The sequence below is a fragment of the Dicentrarchus labrax genome, unplaced genomic scaffold (genome assembly GCF_905237075.1).
Source record: "Dicentrarchus labrax unplaced genomic scaffold, dlabrax2021, whole genome shotgun sequence".
Classification (NCBI taxonomy): Eukaryota; Metazoa; Chordata; class Actinopteri; family Moronidae; genus Dicentrarchus; species Dicentrarchus labrax.
This window is the reverse complement of record NW_026136714.1, coordinates 18,123,035-18,142,164: the sequence shown is the minus strand read 5'-3', so window position 1 is coordinate 18,142,164 and position 19,130 is coordinate 18,123,035. Positions and strand designations below refer to the sequence as shown.

General features: G+C 38.8%; 1 protein-coding gene across 4 annotated transcripts in view; it reads left to right on the top strand.

The window, feature by feature from the left end:
* The window catches only part of ksr2 (kinase suppressor of ras 2), a 107,997-nt gene that overhangs the window by 30,843 nt on the left and 58,024 nt on the right, over positions 1 to 19,130 (top strand). For all 4 annotated transcript variants that reach the window (XM_051423818.1, XM_051423819.1, XM_051423817.1 and 1 more), the window contains one exon: positions 14 to 515. In XM_051423818.1, coding sequence (XP_051279778.1) covers positions 14 to 515 — 502 coding nt within the window. The remainder of the gene's footprint in view (positions 1 to 13; positions 516 to 19,130) is intronic.

Sequence of the window (19,130 nt, the reverse complement as noted above, 5' to 3'; positions counted from 1 at the left end):
CTCCCTCTAATAGGGAGCCAGGCAAAGCAGGACTGGTCCATCCAGTGGCCCACCTCTGAATCAGGCAAAGAAAACACTCCGGTATGCCAGCCAGAGGCCAGTCAGTGGATCCGGTTCCAGCTCTCCCAAAGCCCCAAAGTCCAGTCCAAGTACAACCAGCACATGTGCCACAGCCCCCAGGCCCTGGCCCCCCCTTTATATGCTGATCGATTGACCGTTGACAGCCCAGCCTTAGGGCTTTTCCCTCCCTTGGACTCTGGTCATCGCTCCTTGCCCCCGTCACCCCGCCAGAGGCATTTTGGCCACACACCTCCTCGGACTCCCTTGGTGGTCAACACCATGACCCCGCCTGGCACTCCTCCAATGCGGCGAAGGAACAAAGTGAAGGCCCCAGGAACCCCACCTCCGCCGAGCCGCAAACTCATCCATCTGCTGCCGGGCTTCACCGCACTGCACCGCAGCAAATCCCACGAATTCCAGCTGGGAAACCGCTTGGATGACACACAGACACCAAAGTAAGTGTTATATTCTTCAGCATTTTTCATGGCAGCTGTGACATGTTTGGAGCTTTGTGTTAACTTCAAAGCCATGATGGCCCATAGATATATTTTATGATTAAAATTTTTACCGGTAGGTTTTATATCAGCCTTTGAGTATTGAGTCCACAGATAATACAATCTGGATTGTAGTATTTGGCCTTTAAAGTTACATTAGAAGCAACAATAAAATTACACCAATTGTTGTAATTTAGGACTGAGGCTGTATGGTTCTTATTGCACAAATTTGTTTCACTGTCGAAATTATCTTGTTTATAAAGTTTAGAGACAATATTCCAAGTTGTTACTGGTCAGTCAATTTCAGCAGATAGCCTGCCTGAAGCTTACATTCGCTCCCTCACCATCGTCTGTACAAGGTCTCACAACGTAATTCCATCTGATCCAACTAGCACAGAGAGGAAGTTAGGGCTCCACCTTTCCTTTCAGCAGTTTTACTAGAACATTATCTTCCACTAGAGTCCAATCAGATTAATTCCTAGGAGGGCATCATTGCCCATAAAGAACCAGCAGCCTGCCGGTAGAGATAAGGGGCTGAGTTCCTGACCGGCCATGCTTGTGTCTGGTACTATGCTGATCAGATTTGGCCACGAACAGGGTCCACCACTGCTAGGTAATCAGGAACCAGAGTCTGCCTCAGGAAAGCTGCACTCATTTTGATAATGCCATTAGATGACAGTGTCCTATCATTGCTACACTTGGTAAGTTAATATTTGGGAGTTGTCCTTCCTTGCTTTTACGATGGCCATCTGGGTTATATTTGGTGTGTGCTTGGTTCGCGGATAGGGCTACATCCACACATGTCCGTGTACGTGGGTGTTTGTATCTGTATCTGCACAGTGAGGAGTGGATCATAGCTGCAGTGAATAGGCTCAAACGGCATTAGAGAATTGATTACCGGTCCCTGAGCGCTGATAGACTGCAGGCTGTGAGCTGAGCCCCTCTAATCAATGGCCTGTGTGTGCCTGGAAATGTTGCAACTCATCGAGACAGGGCAGATCTGCTGGCTTCTCTGATGGCCAAGTACCTCTCATAATACATCATAATTGGTTGGAGGATGGTGCTGGCAAGCATCAAGTTGGTGGTTCAGTTCTGGCATGAGGCACTTGTACTTGTTTGCTTCGTATTTGTGTGTGCAAGGGAATTGGCTTCATTGCAAAGTTGGCATCTGTTTTTTTGATGGAAGAGTAAATACCTAAAGTTAGAAGCCTGAAAGTTTATACCGTACAGTATTTTCTTAAATCCTGCTTTAAGATTACTCTTCCTATTGTTTTTCACTTAAGGGCTCAAGATGAAAAACAACCTGCAAACATTTCACCGGAGCAAACCAACCCTGAAAGAATATCACACAAAAGGCTATTTCATACTCTAATGGCTGCTATTCTGTGATAGCCTGTTCCTTCCATACTACCATATTTCTCCCCATTAGCAACCTCAGGATTTTAATAAGCTCACAGTGCTCCTTAGGTCCTCATTTTCGCTTGCTTAATTGCCTGCCACTATGGCCAGGACACAATAACCAGGGATTACCCCCTGACCCCAAGAGACATTTTTCTCCCTTTATCTTAATGAGATATGGCCTAATATCTCATTATCACTGCATAATACTGCACTAAGACTATGTAGCTGAATGTGCAAGAATGCTCAGCACAGCATGTTGAAGAAAAACTGAGATTTGATTTTGACACTGATAGATAAGTGACGTCTCATTTTATGAAATGTAATAATTGGCCATTGTCCTTTTGCCTTGAAAAAATTCAAGTATTTCTATTAACTTTTAGATGAAAGATTACTTAATTGCTATATCACACATTTTTTTTGCTCATATGTGACTCAGATCAGATTTTTCGTCACAGTGTGAATAGCACAAATCACTTGGAATCTGAGCTTTTCATTTCTGAGTTGGGCCACTTTCATTTGTGGTCCAAATCAGATTCAGCTCTCATTTACGATGTTACCTGGGTGTAAACAGTCAAATCAGAAGACTTTTACGTCACGTCAGGACCTGTTCAGATTGGAATCTGATATGGGCCACATTTAAAAACCTAAGTTAATTGTATTCTGCTTTGCATATTTTTACATTTTCTCTTCTTGGTCACTACAGTGTGAAAACTGGAGAAATTACCCTGGTAATTGATAATCAAAGCAAGTAGGACTTTCAAATATGGTTAAACATACTACAGGGAGTTTTTAACTGATTATGAAACCATCTCAATTTAATACTGATGCCTCTACAGGACCTACATAAACAAACAAGACTATCAGCAAGAAGACTGGCTATTTCTATATAGTTATTCTTAATGCCTGCCATCGGGTTGGATTCAGTTATATTCCCCTCAAAATCAGAGAAACAAGGCACTGGAAACACTACTGCTTTTGTCCACAGGGGCCACCAGAATCAACACACATGAAAGTTCCTGGTAGCCGCTTTAATATTCTTGTGTTTGGCTTAATAAATCCTTAAAAATTTATTTATTATGGTTTTCTACATTGTCTCTAAAGATCGCATTAAGTGCATTCTGGGGATTTTAATGGCATTTCTAATGCGCTATATGCCTCTAATTCAATGTTTTTTCATCTTCAGCTGCACAAAATAGTTTTACTTTTTACTGACACTGTACAAGGGTGTTTCTGCAATCATGGTCTGAAAATTGTTTCCTGTCACTTTTATTGTAAAATCTCAGCACTTACTGTGGTCTGCCAGACCCTCATTTTTTGCTTTATAGCTTTGTGCTTCTTGGTTTAATGTGTTTGTCTGTGTGATAATGTGTTTTCCTTTCAGCTTGCAGTACCATCTGTAGAAATAATGAGTGAATTGCCTCCTTACCAATGTGTTCAGTAATATCTATGAATCCAGCATAAAATCACCCTGAGATGAAACAGCTTCCAATTTTGATAGTTGCAATGCATACGAAAGCCAACCTTCACCTGTGTGGGGAAATTGGAGCTTTCTTTCTTACCATCTGTCAAGTGCAAGTTCAAATATATTCATTTGTGTTTTAGATCCTGTTTGGGTCCTCCATCTACTGAAAAAAGTTATTTGGATTTGTTTGGCTTGATACAGTAGTGTTTCAACCCTCTTCACTTTTAGCTGTTTTGGACTGCGCAGATATGGTCATTTTTTGGTGACCCATGTTTTATAACAGACTGAGCAGAAAGCTGTACAGAGCTGCAGACTGGTTTGTTGATTTCCAGTACTAAATCCATGCACACATTACAGAAAGTAATTTGATTAAAAACTATTTTTAAATGGAGCTTTACAATTTACCCCTTGAAAAAATACTTAGGAAGAGGAATACATTTTTTTATTATATACACTACCAGTCAAAAGTTTGGACACACCTTCTCATTTAATGTTTTTTCTTTATTTTCATGACTATTTACATTGTAGATTCTCACTGAAGGCATCAAAACTATGAATGAACACATACGGAATTATGTAGTAAACAAAAAAGTGTGAAATAACTCAAAACATGTTTTATATTTTAGATTCTTCAAAATAGCTACCCTTTGCTTTGATTACTGCTTTGCACACTCTTGGCATTCTCTCGATGAGCTTCATGAGGTAGTCACCTGAAATGGTTTTCCAACAGTCTTGAAGGAGTTTCCCGAGATGCTGAGCACTTGTTGGCCCTTTTGCCTTTACTCTGCGGTCCATCTCATCCCAAACCATCTCGATTGGGTTTAGGTCAGGTGACTGTGGAAGCCAGATCATCTGGTGCAGCACTCCATCACTCTCCTTCTTGGTCAAACAGCCCTTAGACAGCCTGGAGGTGTGTTTGGGGTCATTGTCCTGTTGAAAAATAAATGAACTAAATGCAAACCGGATGGGATGGCATGATGCTGTGGTAGCCATGCTGGTTCAATGTGCCTTCAATTTTGAATAAATCCCTGTGAAGTGAAAACCATTTCAGGTGACTACATCATGAAGCTCATTGAGAGAAGGCCAAGGGTTTGCAGCGCTGTCAACAAAGCAAAGGGTGGCTACTTTGAGGAATCAAAAATTATTTAGTTATTTCTCACTTTTTTGTTTACTACATAATTCCATATGTGTTCATTCATAGTTTTGATGCCTTCAGTGAGAATCTACAATGTAAATAGTCATGAAAAAACCATGTATGGTATGGTATGTTGAATAAAATAATAGTATTATACTGTTTTACATATTGTGCATTAATTAATTGTTAATTGCATGTGGACATTTTATAAATATCCTGGTTGTTTAATGGTCTTTTAATGGTAAGTGAAGACACCACTAATATTGATAATGTTTCTAATATATTCTCAGTGAGGTGTGTTCTTTCATAGGATATATTTTCATACAAAATTTCAGCAGCTCTTTGGACATAGAACAGATTCTTCTTGTTCCTATGGTAATGACTCAAGCTCGTGGTTGATAGATGCAATGTAAAAATAGAACTTGGCATGTCTTTAACTAGTAGCATAATCTTGCCAATTAGTAGCATGTGAAGTAATTTGCAAGTGACACGGTTTTGTTTCTTTTACAGCTGAAGCCATCAAAAAAAATCTCACATATTTATTATTTTTTTTACTTGCTTCAAACCTACATTAGAATCTAGAATTTGTATTATTGTATTATAAAACAAATCCTCTCAACTAACAGTTTGTCAGAATATTGCTTGTTCCGGCTCAAAAAACTGTATGATTTTGTTCAAAGCCTTGATGTAAGTATGCAGTTCAGGAAGAGGTAGGTTTTACAGCCACCCCTCCTGTTTATATCTGTACCTTCTATATTAATTTGTGATGACTGCAAAGTAGCAAAACACATTCCCCATCCTATAATTAATAAGTTGTTTCCCAGCATAAAAAAATGATGCTGAGTCTGGGGATGTTGCCAAGTTTAGGAGAATTTAGGGAAGTAATTAGTTTGAAATTAGTCTGAGTCATTCAGTGTAGACTCATAGTAAATATGCATATATAGTAGGAGACTAATAGTTTACATTTAAATACTGATTTACTTTTCCAAAGTGTTGTCTTGAACACTGCAGACTGTAATCTATTAGTGAAAGAAACCTGAATCAAAACTACGGATTGGAGGTTTGATTCCCAGTTAATAGTCATGTCAGGGGAAAGCTTCACAAGCATGTTTGAATCGCTTTATATAAATTTAACTGAATTTGGTTCATTTAATTTCTATTTCTTGAATATGAGTTTAGCTCATATTTCAGAAAGGGAATTGTGACAGTAGTTGTTTCTCATGCTTGAAAAGCCCAAAATAATGAAATGAACATAAGATAACATGTTACTTATTTCCATGAACAAAGTTACTTTACCACAACTCATAAACAACCATTACACTACAAAATTCAATTTTATCCAAAGAATACAAAAAGATGTGCTTTTGTACCTATGACTTAAAACAGGAGACATGATCAAACTAACTAACCTAACCAGAAATGATGATGTAATTGGGTGATAAACCTAAATAAGAATTTACAGTCTTCTATTAATCAAAGTACAAAAACATGTATTTTCTTTGAACACATCCTTCCTGGCAACCCATTTTGCCACAGACAGGGTTAAAGTATTATATGGGATCAATACAGTGAAAGAATTACAGTTTGTTCTGGTGTGATGACTGAAGCATCTGCTGGCATGTCATGAAAATGTCAACAAATCATTGTTAAAGGCATAATGAGTAGGATTTGTTGATTGCTGTTTGTAAACACACAATTCAAAGTTGACCCCTCCTCCCAGGGTCAAGGAGCGTGAGAGAGGGGAGCAGTGGTAGAGCGAGCAAGGGAGTGAATAAAGAGAGGGATCAGCATTAGCAAGAACAAAGCAGTGAGTCAAAAAAATAAAACATTAGAGAAAAGACAACTTTGTTATATATATATATGTGTGTGTGTGTGTGTGTGTGTGTGTGTGTGTGTGTGTGTGTGTGCGTGCGTGTGTGTGTGTGTATAATGCCTATATCATCTTAACGTGTTGAAATTACTATCAACAGTCACAGAGCCTTTAGTCTCTGATAAACAGCCTCATCCTGCATTAGAACAGTTAAAACAACCAAAGAGATAGGACAATGGCCAAGCCTATAAAGTATGCATGATTGTTAAAAACAAAGAAAATAAATGAATTCAAGCTTTCGACAGTCATTGTGTTCACTATTTGGGTTCATTGTACAGTTTATCAGTTGTTCTCTCATGGAGCAAAGCCTGCGAGATAGTTCAGGCAGTCAACTCGAGCTGCACTGCTATACACACATGACATGCCTCTCACTCCATAACCACTAACCAAGCGCACCCTTCCAATCTTGCGGTCTATTTAAACTGAAAAATTTCCCAGCTCTCCCTCTGTTCTGTCGATGCTGCTATTGCCCTGCATCTGTATTGCTGCCTGCTGTGTTGTAAGCCCCACCACCACCCCAGCATCCACCTGTAGGCTCCGGCTGGGGGTTTAAGGTATTTGCTCATCACTCCCCAACATCTCTACGTAAACATATCTGCGGGGAATGATGAGGTCGGAGCCTAGATGCGAAATCTAAATATGCTATACTGCTAAACATTTCAAACGTGAGTTGTCTGACTGAACTGTTATTGTTATGAATTAAATATAATAGGAAATGTCCATAAAATATGTCACTTAGTCAGGGGTCAGTTTACTTAACAATAGAAAAGGTGTCTCCATTTGGAAAAAGGTTAGCAACCATTATTCTAAGGCACAAATAAACCTGGCTATACCTCCACACACCTCCACACAACCCTGTGGGAAGGAGCCTCATTGCCGGATTGAATGGGAATGCAGCTGAATCGCAGGCTTCCTCCTGTCGGCCTCTGCTGTGCATGTGTGTGTGTGTATATCAGCCCTGCCCTCAGTCAACAGATACACATACCTGCTAAATCCATGAAACAGACAGACAGAAGATAGAGACAACAGCAATTTAACAGTGGGGCTGTTTCACAAAAGCAGAATTAAGGAATCCAGGATAACTGAAAAAGCGAGACTAGACCTATAGCCTAGTCAGTGCATCCTGGCTTAATAGGTTTCACAGAGGCTAAGCCAGGCTGATGTGGTGCAGGTAGGGGAAGTGTACTAACATAAGTATTCAAATTAGGACACAGCACAAGTTTGGATAAATGCACGATCACAGATTTACTGATGCAGACCAAAAAAGTTGATTGCACATTTACTAATCTTTAAATGGAGAAGACACATTAAACAAATTTACATAATGGAAGCTAATGTAAAGCATATTATGTAAAAAAGAAAACATGTCCGCTGTAATAAAACAGAGAAAAATAGCGTGGCAGACAATTGCAGACTGACTGAATAAGTAGCCTAAAAATAAACATTTAGGTAACCACTGCTGTTACCTGAAACCGTCATAATTAAACCACTCAAGAAGTTACTTGACCTTTGCACAAATGACCAGTTTTACATTTGCCTTAAAAGTGAGCAGTGGAGGTTAATATATTACTCAGAATTTGTTTCATTGCCTTGTGAAGTTAATTTAGAACAAAGTTTGGAACATTTCTGTATAAGTTAAATAAATGAAATTGATTTTTGAAGCCACGAAAAGTGTTTGAGGTCACTTGACACTGACTCATTATTCATTATCATCATTATTATTACGCGCACCTTTTAATATAATTTGCCTTTATTTAGATTCTTGATAAACACTATATAAAAGTAACAATATCACCATAATAATTCCAAAAATAATAACAGTCACAATGTTAACAATGTAACTTAATTATAACAATAGGCTACTGAACTGAATGGCAGTAGCCAGCTTAATCCGCGATCTAGATCCGGTCATACATAAAGGTAGGTATGTTTTCATTAATGTATAATTACCTGAAAATAAGAATCATTATGTTTTTGTTACTTTAGAATGAGCTGTTATCTACAGACAATGCAGGTCGCCTTCCATTGAGTTCACCATGTTGAACCGCCATGTTTCTACAGTAGCCCAAAAGGCACAAAACAAACACTGGCTCTAGATAGGGGTGGTCACGCTTGGAAGGGGAGGGTGAAGCGACATAGTTGAAATGTCAATTACACTTCTAGATGCCACTAAATACCTACACACTGGACCTTTAAGGTGGGGCTCACATGATGTTTCTTTTTTTTTTTTTTAAACTTGCCTCTGTGTGTTCATATTTCCAAGAGAGACAGCCGCTTTCTTTCTGTTAATGTATTTAACATCTTGTTAGTAAAGAGAAATGCTTAATGACGCCATCCTTTCCTCACATTTACTAATTTGACTTTGAAATGTGAGAACCAATTTCCGCAGTCAATCAGTTTCTACCCACCCGATTGAGCACCTGCAAACACTGAATCAGATACACACTGTACAGGCTCACACACTCGCACAATCAGTAAATAAGTCTAACCAACATTGCCCTTTTTTGACATAGCCAAGAGAGATTATGTTGTCACTGAGAAATACTGATTTTCCATCCTCAGACCACTAAATTAAAAATCCAACTGAAACACAATAGTGATAAAACGATTTTAAAAAAACAACTGAATCTTTGATTTAAGTGTTAAAGATTGGGCACATTTGACTAATAGACCAGATTAAAAAGCAGTAGTTACTTTTTTTGATTTTACTACTGCAGGGGTTCTCAAGGTTTTGATGACTCAGTGTCAGTTAAGGGAGCCAGCATATCATTGAGGAAAATGAAAACCCATTAACTTGTCATAGGATTTGTATGTGGTCTCACGACACCTGAGCAGTGTGTGGGCATCGCAGAACCTCTTGCTTTTTATTGCTCGTTTTTTTTTCCGGCACCCATGTTACTAGGTTAGAGCAGCTACACAGCCTGCTGAGCAGTGCATCTCACTTGTGGCTGCAACAGAACTTCATCTAGAGAGTCAGTCTTGCCTATTTTTTGTGTGTAACGTTCGCCGATAGTCATTTCGACATCATACCAGGAGCATAAACACCTTTCACTACAGTTTCAATGTCTATATCTGTAGAAATGTCACAGGCATTAAAAAAATATATAATTTTTTTTCATTTCAACACCTCCAGTATCCATTTCAAATTAAAAGCCCACTTGTGTTTTTGTGGACGGGAAGCATTCATTTGTTTGCAAGGCTTTAATTGTATTGTATTTATCAAAGGCAAACTCAATGTAGAAACATAGTGCTGGCAACAGCAGTGCAGCAGCACAGACGCTCTGTATGTGGAAACCACAGGCGTGTGAACCACAGCAGTCCAGCAAGATAGCCGTCACGCAGAGGTAGAGATCATGATGACGTTAAATGTTGAATTCCCTGGGCACCGAGTTCACCTGCAGATCACTTTCTGTCCCTTGAGGTCCTTTTTCTCCTTAATCATACAGCATTTTTCTGTGGTGGCTTCTCCATCTCATGTTCACATCAAACCCCAAAGTTGTCCACCGAAATCTCTAGCTGTAGCTACCAGCACTATCACTGATGACGTAACGTGATCCCTGCGAGGTGTCATTAGTTGCCATGCAAACAGTAGCATTCTACAAGTTGTAATTCCTAACCTGACAGACACCTGTTAGGGAGACGAAGTTTGACATAGTAGCAGAGTAGTGTATTAAATGTTATTGAAAGTGAAAAACTTAATATTGAAATGGGCCATGGATTGTTAAAATAGTATACATGCATTTCATGTTTGGGGGCCGCACAAAATTGAGAAACCTTTAACTACTGCATGAGTGTGATGTCTGAGTGGATGCTGGAAAGGAGTCCTGCAGTGGTAGAAAGGATTACTAAAAACAGAAGAAGAAGCAAGAAAGAGCTGTCTCCAAAGTAGCAATGCTTTGGGTCAGGCTACTTTAAAAGTTTCTTTACATTTTGCAACATTTTTGCATTAAAATGGCAACACCAGAAACAATTCACTAAACACAAAAAAGTATAAGGGCACAGAAACAAGAAACGACTCAAATTCTTTGTTTGGTTTGCATTCACAAAATGAAACTATAACTCGATTACGGGTTTTTCTTGGCAGATGGGGATGAAGTACTGTTGAAATGAATGAAATGTTTTGTTGGGTTTTTGTTTTGTTTTTTAGATAAGAGGAAGAAAACAACATCTGACTTGATTTTCCTTTTTGTGAAACTGAAGTATCACCTTAATTGTAAGGATTTGTATCAACTAAGTCAACAAACAGTAGCTTTAAAAAGGTTGGCCATATTGTTCTTACACACACATGAATAAAAAAATAAAAAAATAAGTAAGTCGCAATAGCCCAAACAATCACTTTGTGGGTATATGAGATGTTAAGTGCAGCCCAATAGACATTTTTGTCCCACCAACGATGACAACAATAAGACTGCAGGTCAGAATCCTTCTGAATAAAAGCAGTCATCTCAGGAAACTTACCGGAAAAGTATTTTCTGACAAATTTACTTTTGTATATTTGCTATTGCTCTTTCATAATTCAAAAGTATTTCTTATCTGATTGCTCGATTAATCAATGGGATAATTGGTAGAATACTTACTAAAATGATCAATAGCTGCAGCCCCTAATTTATAGCCTGCATAGCATGGAAATGACAAAATACAGTCCTGAGTTCATATAAAGGTTCCTGAATCTGTGGAGAATAAAAAAAACATAATTTTTGTTGTATGTTGCATATGTAGGTAGAAATTGACAATACCAGTTGAGAGAAATAATATATTTAGCTTTGATAGCTGTTGAATGTGTCAATAGTTTTTCTTAGAAAACATAAGTGCAACGGATACCCAGCACCACTTAAACTTTAATTTCTAGGCAGGAGTGCAACGCCAATTTCATTTTGCTTATATTTTCAACCTTGCTATATCTCTTTCTCTCCTGTCTTTATTTCTCAACATCTTTATCACTCTTTATTCCACCTCGCCTCCCCCCCCTCTCCCCCCGTGGCCTTTTCAAGCAGAGAGGCTCTTTGGGCTGGAGTGTCAATTAATGAACCTCGTTGTCTATGTTAATGAGTAGTAACATGCGCGCGTGGAAAAGGCCAAGTGAGTTTTCAGTCTGTCACAGTCCCACTTGGCACGTCACACCAAGATCGTTCTGGAAAGTGGGCGTGTTTGTTTTTCCACGGTCTCTTGTCTTGCCTTCCCCCCGCCAGTGGAAATGGTAATATCATATAGTTAATGCCACCTTATGAGACTTTCACAGCTTTTTGAATGTTAAGCACTTTCTTATTGAATTGGATGTTTGCTAATAAATCACATGGCGCCGGGGGTTGGCATGATTCACCCTCTGCTTCTCTCAGGGTAATTCTACCATGCAACGCTCAGGGGAAGCAAATTTGCATCCATTCCATGACTAATTTAGCTGTTTGCTTTCACTGAGTTGGTGTACACATCATATATTTCTCTCCCCCCTTTCCTTTCCCCTTTCTCTCTCTGTTTCCTTTTCTTTCTCTCTTCACCCCTCTCATTATGCATCTCTTTTGAGAGCCCATCAATGTGTTATTTTACAGTCATCCGTAACATCTACCAATTCAGACAGAAAATACAATTTTTATTGGATTTAGTTTTCTCTGTGGTGCGAAGGAAACTGTGATGAGGTGTTGGCGGTGTTGACTGAGATCAAGCGTTGAACATCACTGAGAGAGAATTCACTAAAGGGCAGCTATGAGGTGATACATGCTTAAAGATAGTAAGGTTAACCCCTGCACAGGACTGGAACCTACTATTACTCTCAAATTGATTTTCAGGAGTTGTATAAGGACAAATAATGTTAGACTGCAACCAAGTATAAGTGTAAATGTTTTCTTGTCTGATGCAAGAAAAACACAGCAATAAAATAGACTTTTTTCATTTAGTGAAACTTTATATAAAACTTTATATAATTATTTATGTGCATATGTCTGCCTATGTGCAAAAAAATCTTTTTTCCAAGAGATGGACAGCAGATAAAGCAACATGTCCTAACAAGATCAAATGTAGATGTCTGGAACAAGGCTGATAACAAGGCTGGTAAAATTTGTGTTTATCCTGGTTTTGATCCTTTTCAAAATATATAATGTTTACATGGAACATGAAAAACATGGTTATTCAGATCCCTGTATACAGTTCTAAGAGTATCCAGGTTTCTGATCATCTGTGTGCATCTTGATTTTTCACCATCTCGGCCATTACCTTCTGTACCAACAAATAATATTTAGAAACCTGGAGAAGGTATTGTAAGTATACTGGTTTCTATTAGTGTACTCCAGGTAGCATATCCAGGGTTTAAGCAGTTTTTCAGAAACCAGTATATGATGTGAGCATGTGGAACACATAACAGGGATGCTCCAAAAACCTGATCATAACCAGGATTCTCGTGGGCTTGTAATTTCACTCAAGATCAAAGCAGAAGTGTTATTACTATGGTTATCTGCAGTACAACTTGTTCATTGACTTAGATCCGGTATTAAACTGTTGACTGGGACTATGCCTAAACTATGCAGTAGGAGGCTGGACAGGCATTTGACAACCAGTTATTTTGATTACATTTAAAAGTTTGTATTAGGGTTTTTCTTATGGTTGTCCATATAAAATACCATAAACACCAGAAGCTCTAGAGTAAAAAAAAAATCACAATTAAATGGAGGAACTCCACGACTCAACTGAGTTGACTATAATCATTCCTCACTAATGCTGAGCTCTGTTTCATGAAGTGATCTGTTATCTGAAGACATGTTTATTGCCCTTCATTGTGAAGAAGAAAACTCACGAATGGTCTCTGAAAATTCAGCCGGCATCAAGTCAAGGTCGCTGCTTCCCAGACGATCCGCTGAGATACAGATCCGCCTCTCTTCGGGACACACACATCGTCACATTAGCCGGCGACCTCTGACCCTGGAGGATTATTGGTCCCACATGCTCTGCTGCGTGGGACATTCTCTGCGTAGTTAAGTGTAATGCACCAGGCCATGTATGTCAGAGCAGTAAGATAATGTATGTGTGTGTTAAATGAAGGAAGGAGGAAGCAGTAGCTTTGGGGGTAGGTTAAGGGGAATAAGAGTGTGTATCTTCTTTTCTCAGCGGACAAAAGCTCATCCATGTTAATCAGGGCTTTGGCATCTTTGCCATTAATGACGAATCAGGTGAGAGGGGATGTCAACACTGGGCCCTTAACAACCAGACGCTACCATCATCCCTCTCCATCCATCCACCCATCTATCTGTTGTAATGAGCGCTCATCCCGGCCTCCACTGGCAGCCCAGAAATTGGAGTCATGATTATGAATTTATATGAGTGTTTAGGAGTGGCGGTTAGCCCAAATGCCACTGTTGCCAGTGGTGAACGAATTTATTAGGCTGATGGTTTTTCTGTGGTGATTTGTGAACAAGTGGGAGCTGGTTGGGGAGGATAACAGGATTTGAGTGGGTGATTAGAAGTCATCCTTAAAAGTTGTGTGATTCTTTTCTAAGAAGATAAAAAAAAAGGATCTGCGCTCAAAGAATTTAGTTAATTTTGTGGAAATCTTGTTTTTGAATTAATTATATAAATCCTAATGATCATTTCAATCTGTTTTACGGGAAGATCAAAAGCTAAATTTGAAGTGTGAAAATGATGTCAAACATTGCTCTGACAGAGACCAAGCAAACTAGAACAGGACAAATTGACAGCTGCCATCAGATTTATTAAAGAGTAGAGACTGTCCAACAACCATAAATGGAGTTATTACTGTCATTCATCATTCAGGCCATCATGTGGTGGCTTTCATCTCAGTGTTTCTCTTTTATGTTAAAGTCAAGACAGATAATATCTGCTTCAGGTTCCATATTGTCCCTGACCTCCTCCTTCTTTTTAGGCTCGCTGTCATTTACGGCTCAGCCTGTGTTTCAAAACTACCACTTAACCCGCACGGCTGTGGGCCAGATAGCTGTTCTCGCTTCCACTGCTGTTGCTTTAATACTTGGATTAGAGAGTTTAAGGTTTGAGCTATGGTTTCATTTTGACTGAATTGAGAAAATACATTCTCATTCAATTGGATGCCAAGGAATATACACACAAGTGCACACACAGGCCTTCTGCCAGCGTGCATGTGACAGATAAGAGAAGGAGGCTGGAACATGATAAAACCTCAACATTTAAGACTGCTCATTGCTCACTTAAAAAGAAAGATTTAACTATGTTTTACAAAACTGACCAGTCAGTATCATTTACATAATTTAAATGAATTTGTAGATTTACAATACAGTGTAGTTAGGCCTTCCATGATACATTGGTTCCTCCAAAATATATTAGTATACAAAAAGCAAAACATTAAGAATTACATTAACATTTAGAATGAAACATCTGAACCACCACATAAAATGAAGAATCAATACAAAGGCACACGAGCAATGAAGATATACACCAACACATGTGTGTACATATATGCCAATTTATAGCAAAGGCAGTTAATTTATTTCTTTAATGTATTGTATTCTGCAATTATCTTTCTATATATTAGCTTTCTTGCATGGCAGTCAGATATTAGACACACAAGGGATTCTTCTGATTCTGATTCCGATTCCATTGCATGCATGTAAAGGATGTGATACAGAAGTTTGATCACGAGTTCAGTGTGAGATGACATTGTTGACTGTCTTCTCACTCTTTTTCTTAAAAAAACTTGAACTTGAAAACAGCAGTGAATAATCTTAGCTCCAGGTTTGTTTGCCTGCACTGTAAAAAGGCCTGTTATTTCTGAAAGAGCAGCCTTGTTGGCTGCCCCTAGTGGTTGACAAACATATCAAGAAGATTTTATTTAAACAGAAAACTGGAAGCTACAGCTATTGCCAAATCTACCAGAACTGAAATCTCTCTCACGTTAGTAATGTTGTTGTGGATAAATATGGGATGGTGTTTAAATCATCATTTACAATTCACACACTGGCCATAACTTACTCGACATATCACTGTGTGTCTACAAATTAAGAAATAAATGTGCAAACAATATCAAATTGTAATTTTTTGGGAGGGGGGCTGGTACATATAGTGGTCTAGAGAAAAAAGAATCTTGGAGCACCTGTTTATATTTGAAAGCCTTAGAGATGAATGGTCCTTTATTCCTATTCATCCTAAACAATCCAGCGGCAAATGAGATACACTTAGACAGAACAGTGCATTTAAAAGGCATGAGGACAGCTTTTGAATTCAGTCCATCAATGGCAAGCATCCAAAAGTTAGATGCCAAGAATGTTTCATCACTAATCTGCACTACATTTCCTGATTGTGGGTTTTCAGAGCATTTCAGCACAGAAGAATTGTTGTGTTGTCATCCTGAGCCAAGCGACCAGTTAAATACAGACTCTTTTATGGAGCAATTGAACGTCTCTTTAAACAACAAATTATCACCAGGTGGTGGAGATGCCTGATGTACAGCACCGGTAATGACGGGAAACAATCATGCCTGAAGAAATGGTACTAGAGGAGTTTTGAGAATCACTCTGTTATAGACAAAGTTGTGGGCATACAAAATACATTCTACAAAAATTTTTGCAAGTCATCTCCTCTCATTGGTTCGGAATGACAAAACATCAATCTAATGCTGGCCAAATCCCATATAACTGACATCTCCATCTCCATGACAACACCTCTCTCCCTTGTCTCCTCTTAAGCTTCCTATACTTTCTCACCAGGGGTTTGGTTCCATTATACAGTTTGTAACAGTGGAGCTTAGTACATTGTGCAAAAAGAAAAATGGGTGATGCAGTCAGATTGAGTGGCTCTTTGCTGTTTTTTTGGAGATATACACTAATTTCCAGGCTAACTGCACATTACCTGGCTTACTGAGCACCCATTTTCTTATTTACAGCTGTTTGACAGATTGAATAAGAAATTAGTTTTGCAACCTAACGTGTGACACTCTAAATATTCTGTTAGATTGCAAAAAACATGAGAGAAATCTGATGAATTGCAACAAGCCAGCCAACTTACCTTTGGTATATGCAGTTTGAAACCTAAGAGCATAGGTCAAATGCTTGACTGGAGTTTCTTAAACCTGATATACCAAAAAAATGCTGCCTCTAGCCAGTAGCTTGCATATTAATGCAGAGATGGAGGGCGAATGATCTTTTCTTATTATCTCATGCTTATTCACAGACTGTACTGACTGTCAAGTCCTTACTTTGACCCCAAAGGGTTTTACGTTCTACTGCTGGGAAATGTACTGAAACTTTTCTCTCCTTAGAATTTTGTCTAGGTGAGACTAGGCCTTAAAAAATATTAGCATTTTGACAAACAAAGGGTGTTATTACATGTTTTAATAGGTAGGGCTACTGTTTCTTTTTACTTTTTTTTCTGCTGCATTGCTTTACAATCAAAGCAACAGTATGATGTCTTGGTAAGTGGCTGAAGTTTCAAATATTACTTAAACTATTATTGATATTTCAAAATATGGCTGCAGTTAAAGGACCAGTGTGTAGGATATAGAGTGGCATCTAGAGGTGTAGTTTGTGATTGCAACCCCATCGCTCTACCCTTCACGAAAGAGAAACTATGGTGGCCATGAAACGTGAAAAACTTCCTTTCTAGAATCAGTATTTTTGTCCATTCTGGGCTACTGTAGAAACATGGCGGTTCAACATGGCGGCCTCCATGGAAGGCGACCTGTGGCGTCTGTAGATATAAAAGGCTCATTCTACGTTAACAAAAATATAACTATTCTTGTTTTCAGGTGATTTTACACTAATGAAAACATAGTTATGCATATTATATTTAATTTCTGCCAATGGATTCTTCTGTTACACAATGGACCTGTCACAACAATTTTTATTATTGATTATTTGGACAATTATCTTTTTGATACTTTGATTTGAGCTAAATGCTAACAGTAACGTAAACATTTGAACAGTGACAATTAACATGCTGATGTTTAGCGGGTATACTATGTCTGCCATCTTAGTATATCATGTAAGCATGCTAACATGTGCCTATTAGCACTGAGCACAAAGTGCAGCTGAGAATGATGGAAAAGGTATTTGGTTATAAAGCAAAGTATTGGACAAAATATAATTTTGACCTGATGGAAAGGTTAAGGATTAGAATACACAAAACAGCTGTTTTTTTTACTGGTTTGCAAACAGACAACAAACCATGTACAATTAAAATATAAACCATATTTTATTCCCATAACAACATTACTATGCCATTGCTCATAGCTTCACATGGCAACAGCATGTAGGAATAAAACTATTTTAACCAGACAGGCTGTGCAGTGTCAGTGTGCACCGACACACATCCCTGAGAAGCTACAGAAAAGACAACATGTCATAGGCCGCCTTCCTGTCAACTTGTCACTCCTCTGTCCCTGCTCCCTAGTCCCAAACCACTGGTCTCGCTTCTCATCTGGTCATCGCCTCCCCCACCCTCTCTTCCTCCCTCTCATTTTCTGTCTCTTACACAGGCTGACTCTCTTTTTCAATCCTTTGTTTCACTTTTTTTTTCTTTTTTTTTTTTCTTTCGGGTGTCATGCTGTCTCCTCAGAATCATGTTCAGTTTTCAATCCACAACACACACACACACACACACACACACACACACACGATTCCCATCCCCACCGAGAGTGCTGTGCCTCCTTGGCCTCTGACAGCACATTGACACCCACCCATATCCCAGTGGGAGACACTGGCAGTTAAAGAGGAGATAACAAGAGAGGGAAGGAGGAGGGAAAGAATTTTTTACTCGTGTTAATATCATCCGACCACCTCAACAGGTGATCAGCCGATGCCGTCATCAACTGACAACCAGAACAAAACTTGTGGACACGCACACCCATCTACACATATGACAGACACGCCCCTCTCTGTGTGTCCACGAAACATCAGTTATATTTAGTGGTGACGTCTGCAGTGGCAGCGCAGCAGTGTCTCATGGTTGCTTGGATGATCCGTTAGTACTGAGGTTGAGAATCTGTATGTTGCTCCTCTGACAAACAACAAAACATTTGGATAGGGCAATAAAGCAAGCAAGTAAGAGATTTGAGACACTGCTGAGCATGGCAGTAAAGGTTCAGCAGTTACACGATACTGTGTGTTTGTTTGCATTGCCTTCTCTTGCACACAACAAAGTAGTGAGGTTTGCAGATTCCCTGTTTTATTAAACCTAAATCCGCCTTCTTTACTGTGACTGTGCCCGTAATACTCCTTTATCACTGCAAATGCAAGAAGTATATGAAATATATTACTGTTTTCATGTGGTGGTTTTGGCCATTATTCCTCTTGGTATAACATTGTACTAAGATAAATTATTATATCATGTGAATAAGGTGACATTGCTACAACAAAGGAAGAAATGTAAATGTAAAGGAAATTGTCTAATAGAACTGTAATTGCCTACCATCAGGGATAATAAAACAGTTTTGTTTAACAATTTGTCAAAAAAGAAGCTGGTATGATTGTTAAAAACGAATACAAAAATACACAGTCCAGACAGAGAATTGTTTAAAAAATTCAGTGTTTGGGTTCATTGTACAGTTTTGAATATAATATGAACTATCCATGAATATGTCACTTATACAGGCGTCGTCAATTTACCAAATGATAGAAAAGGAGTCCCTCGAGAAAAAAGATTGGGAACCACTGTGGAAGGTCAAGATTGAACCAGGAAGCTGATTTCTAAAATTTGATGGATGTTTTCGATGGCGAATAATGTCACAGTTCACCT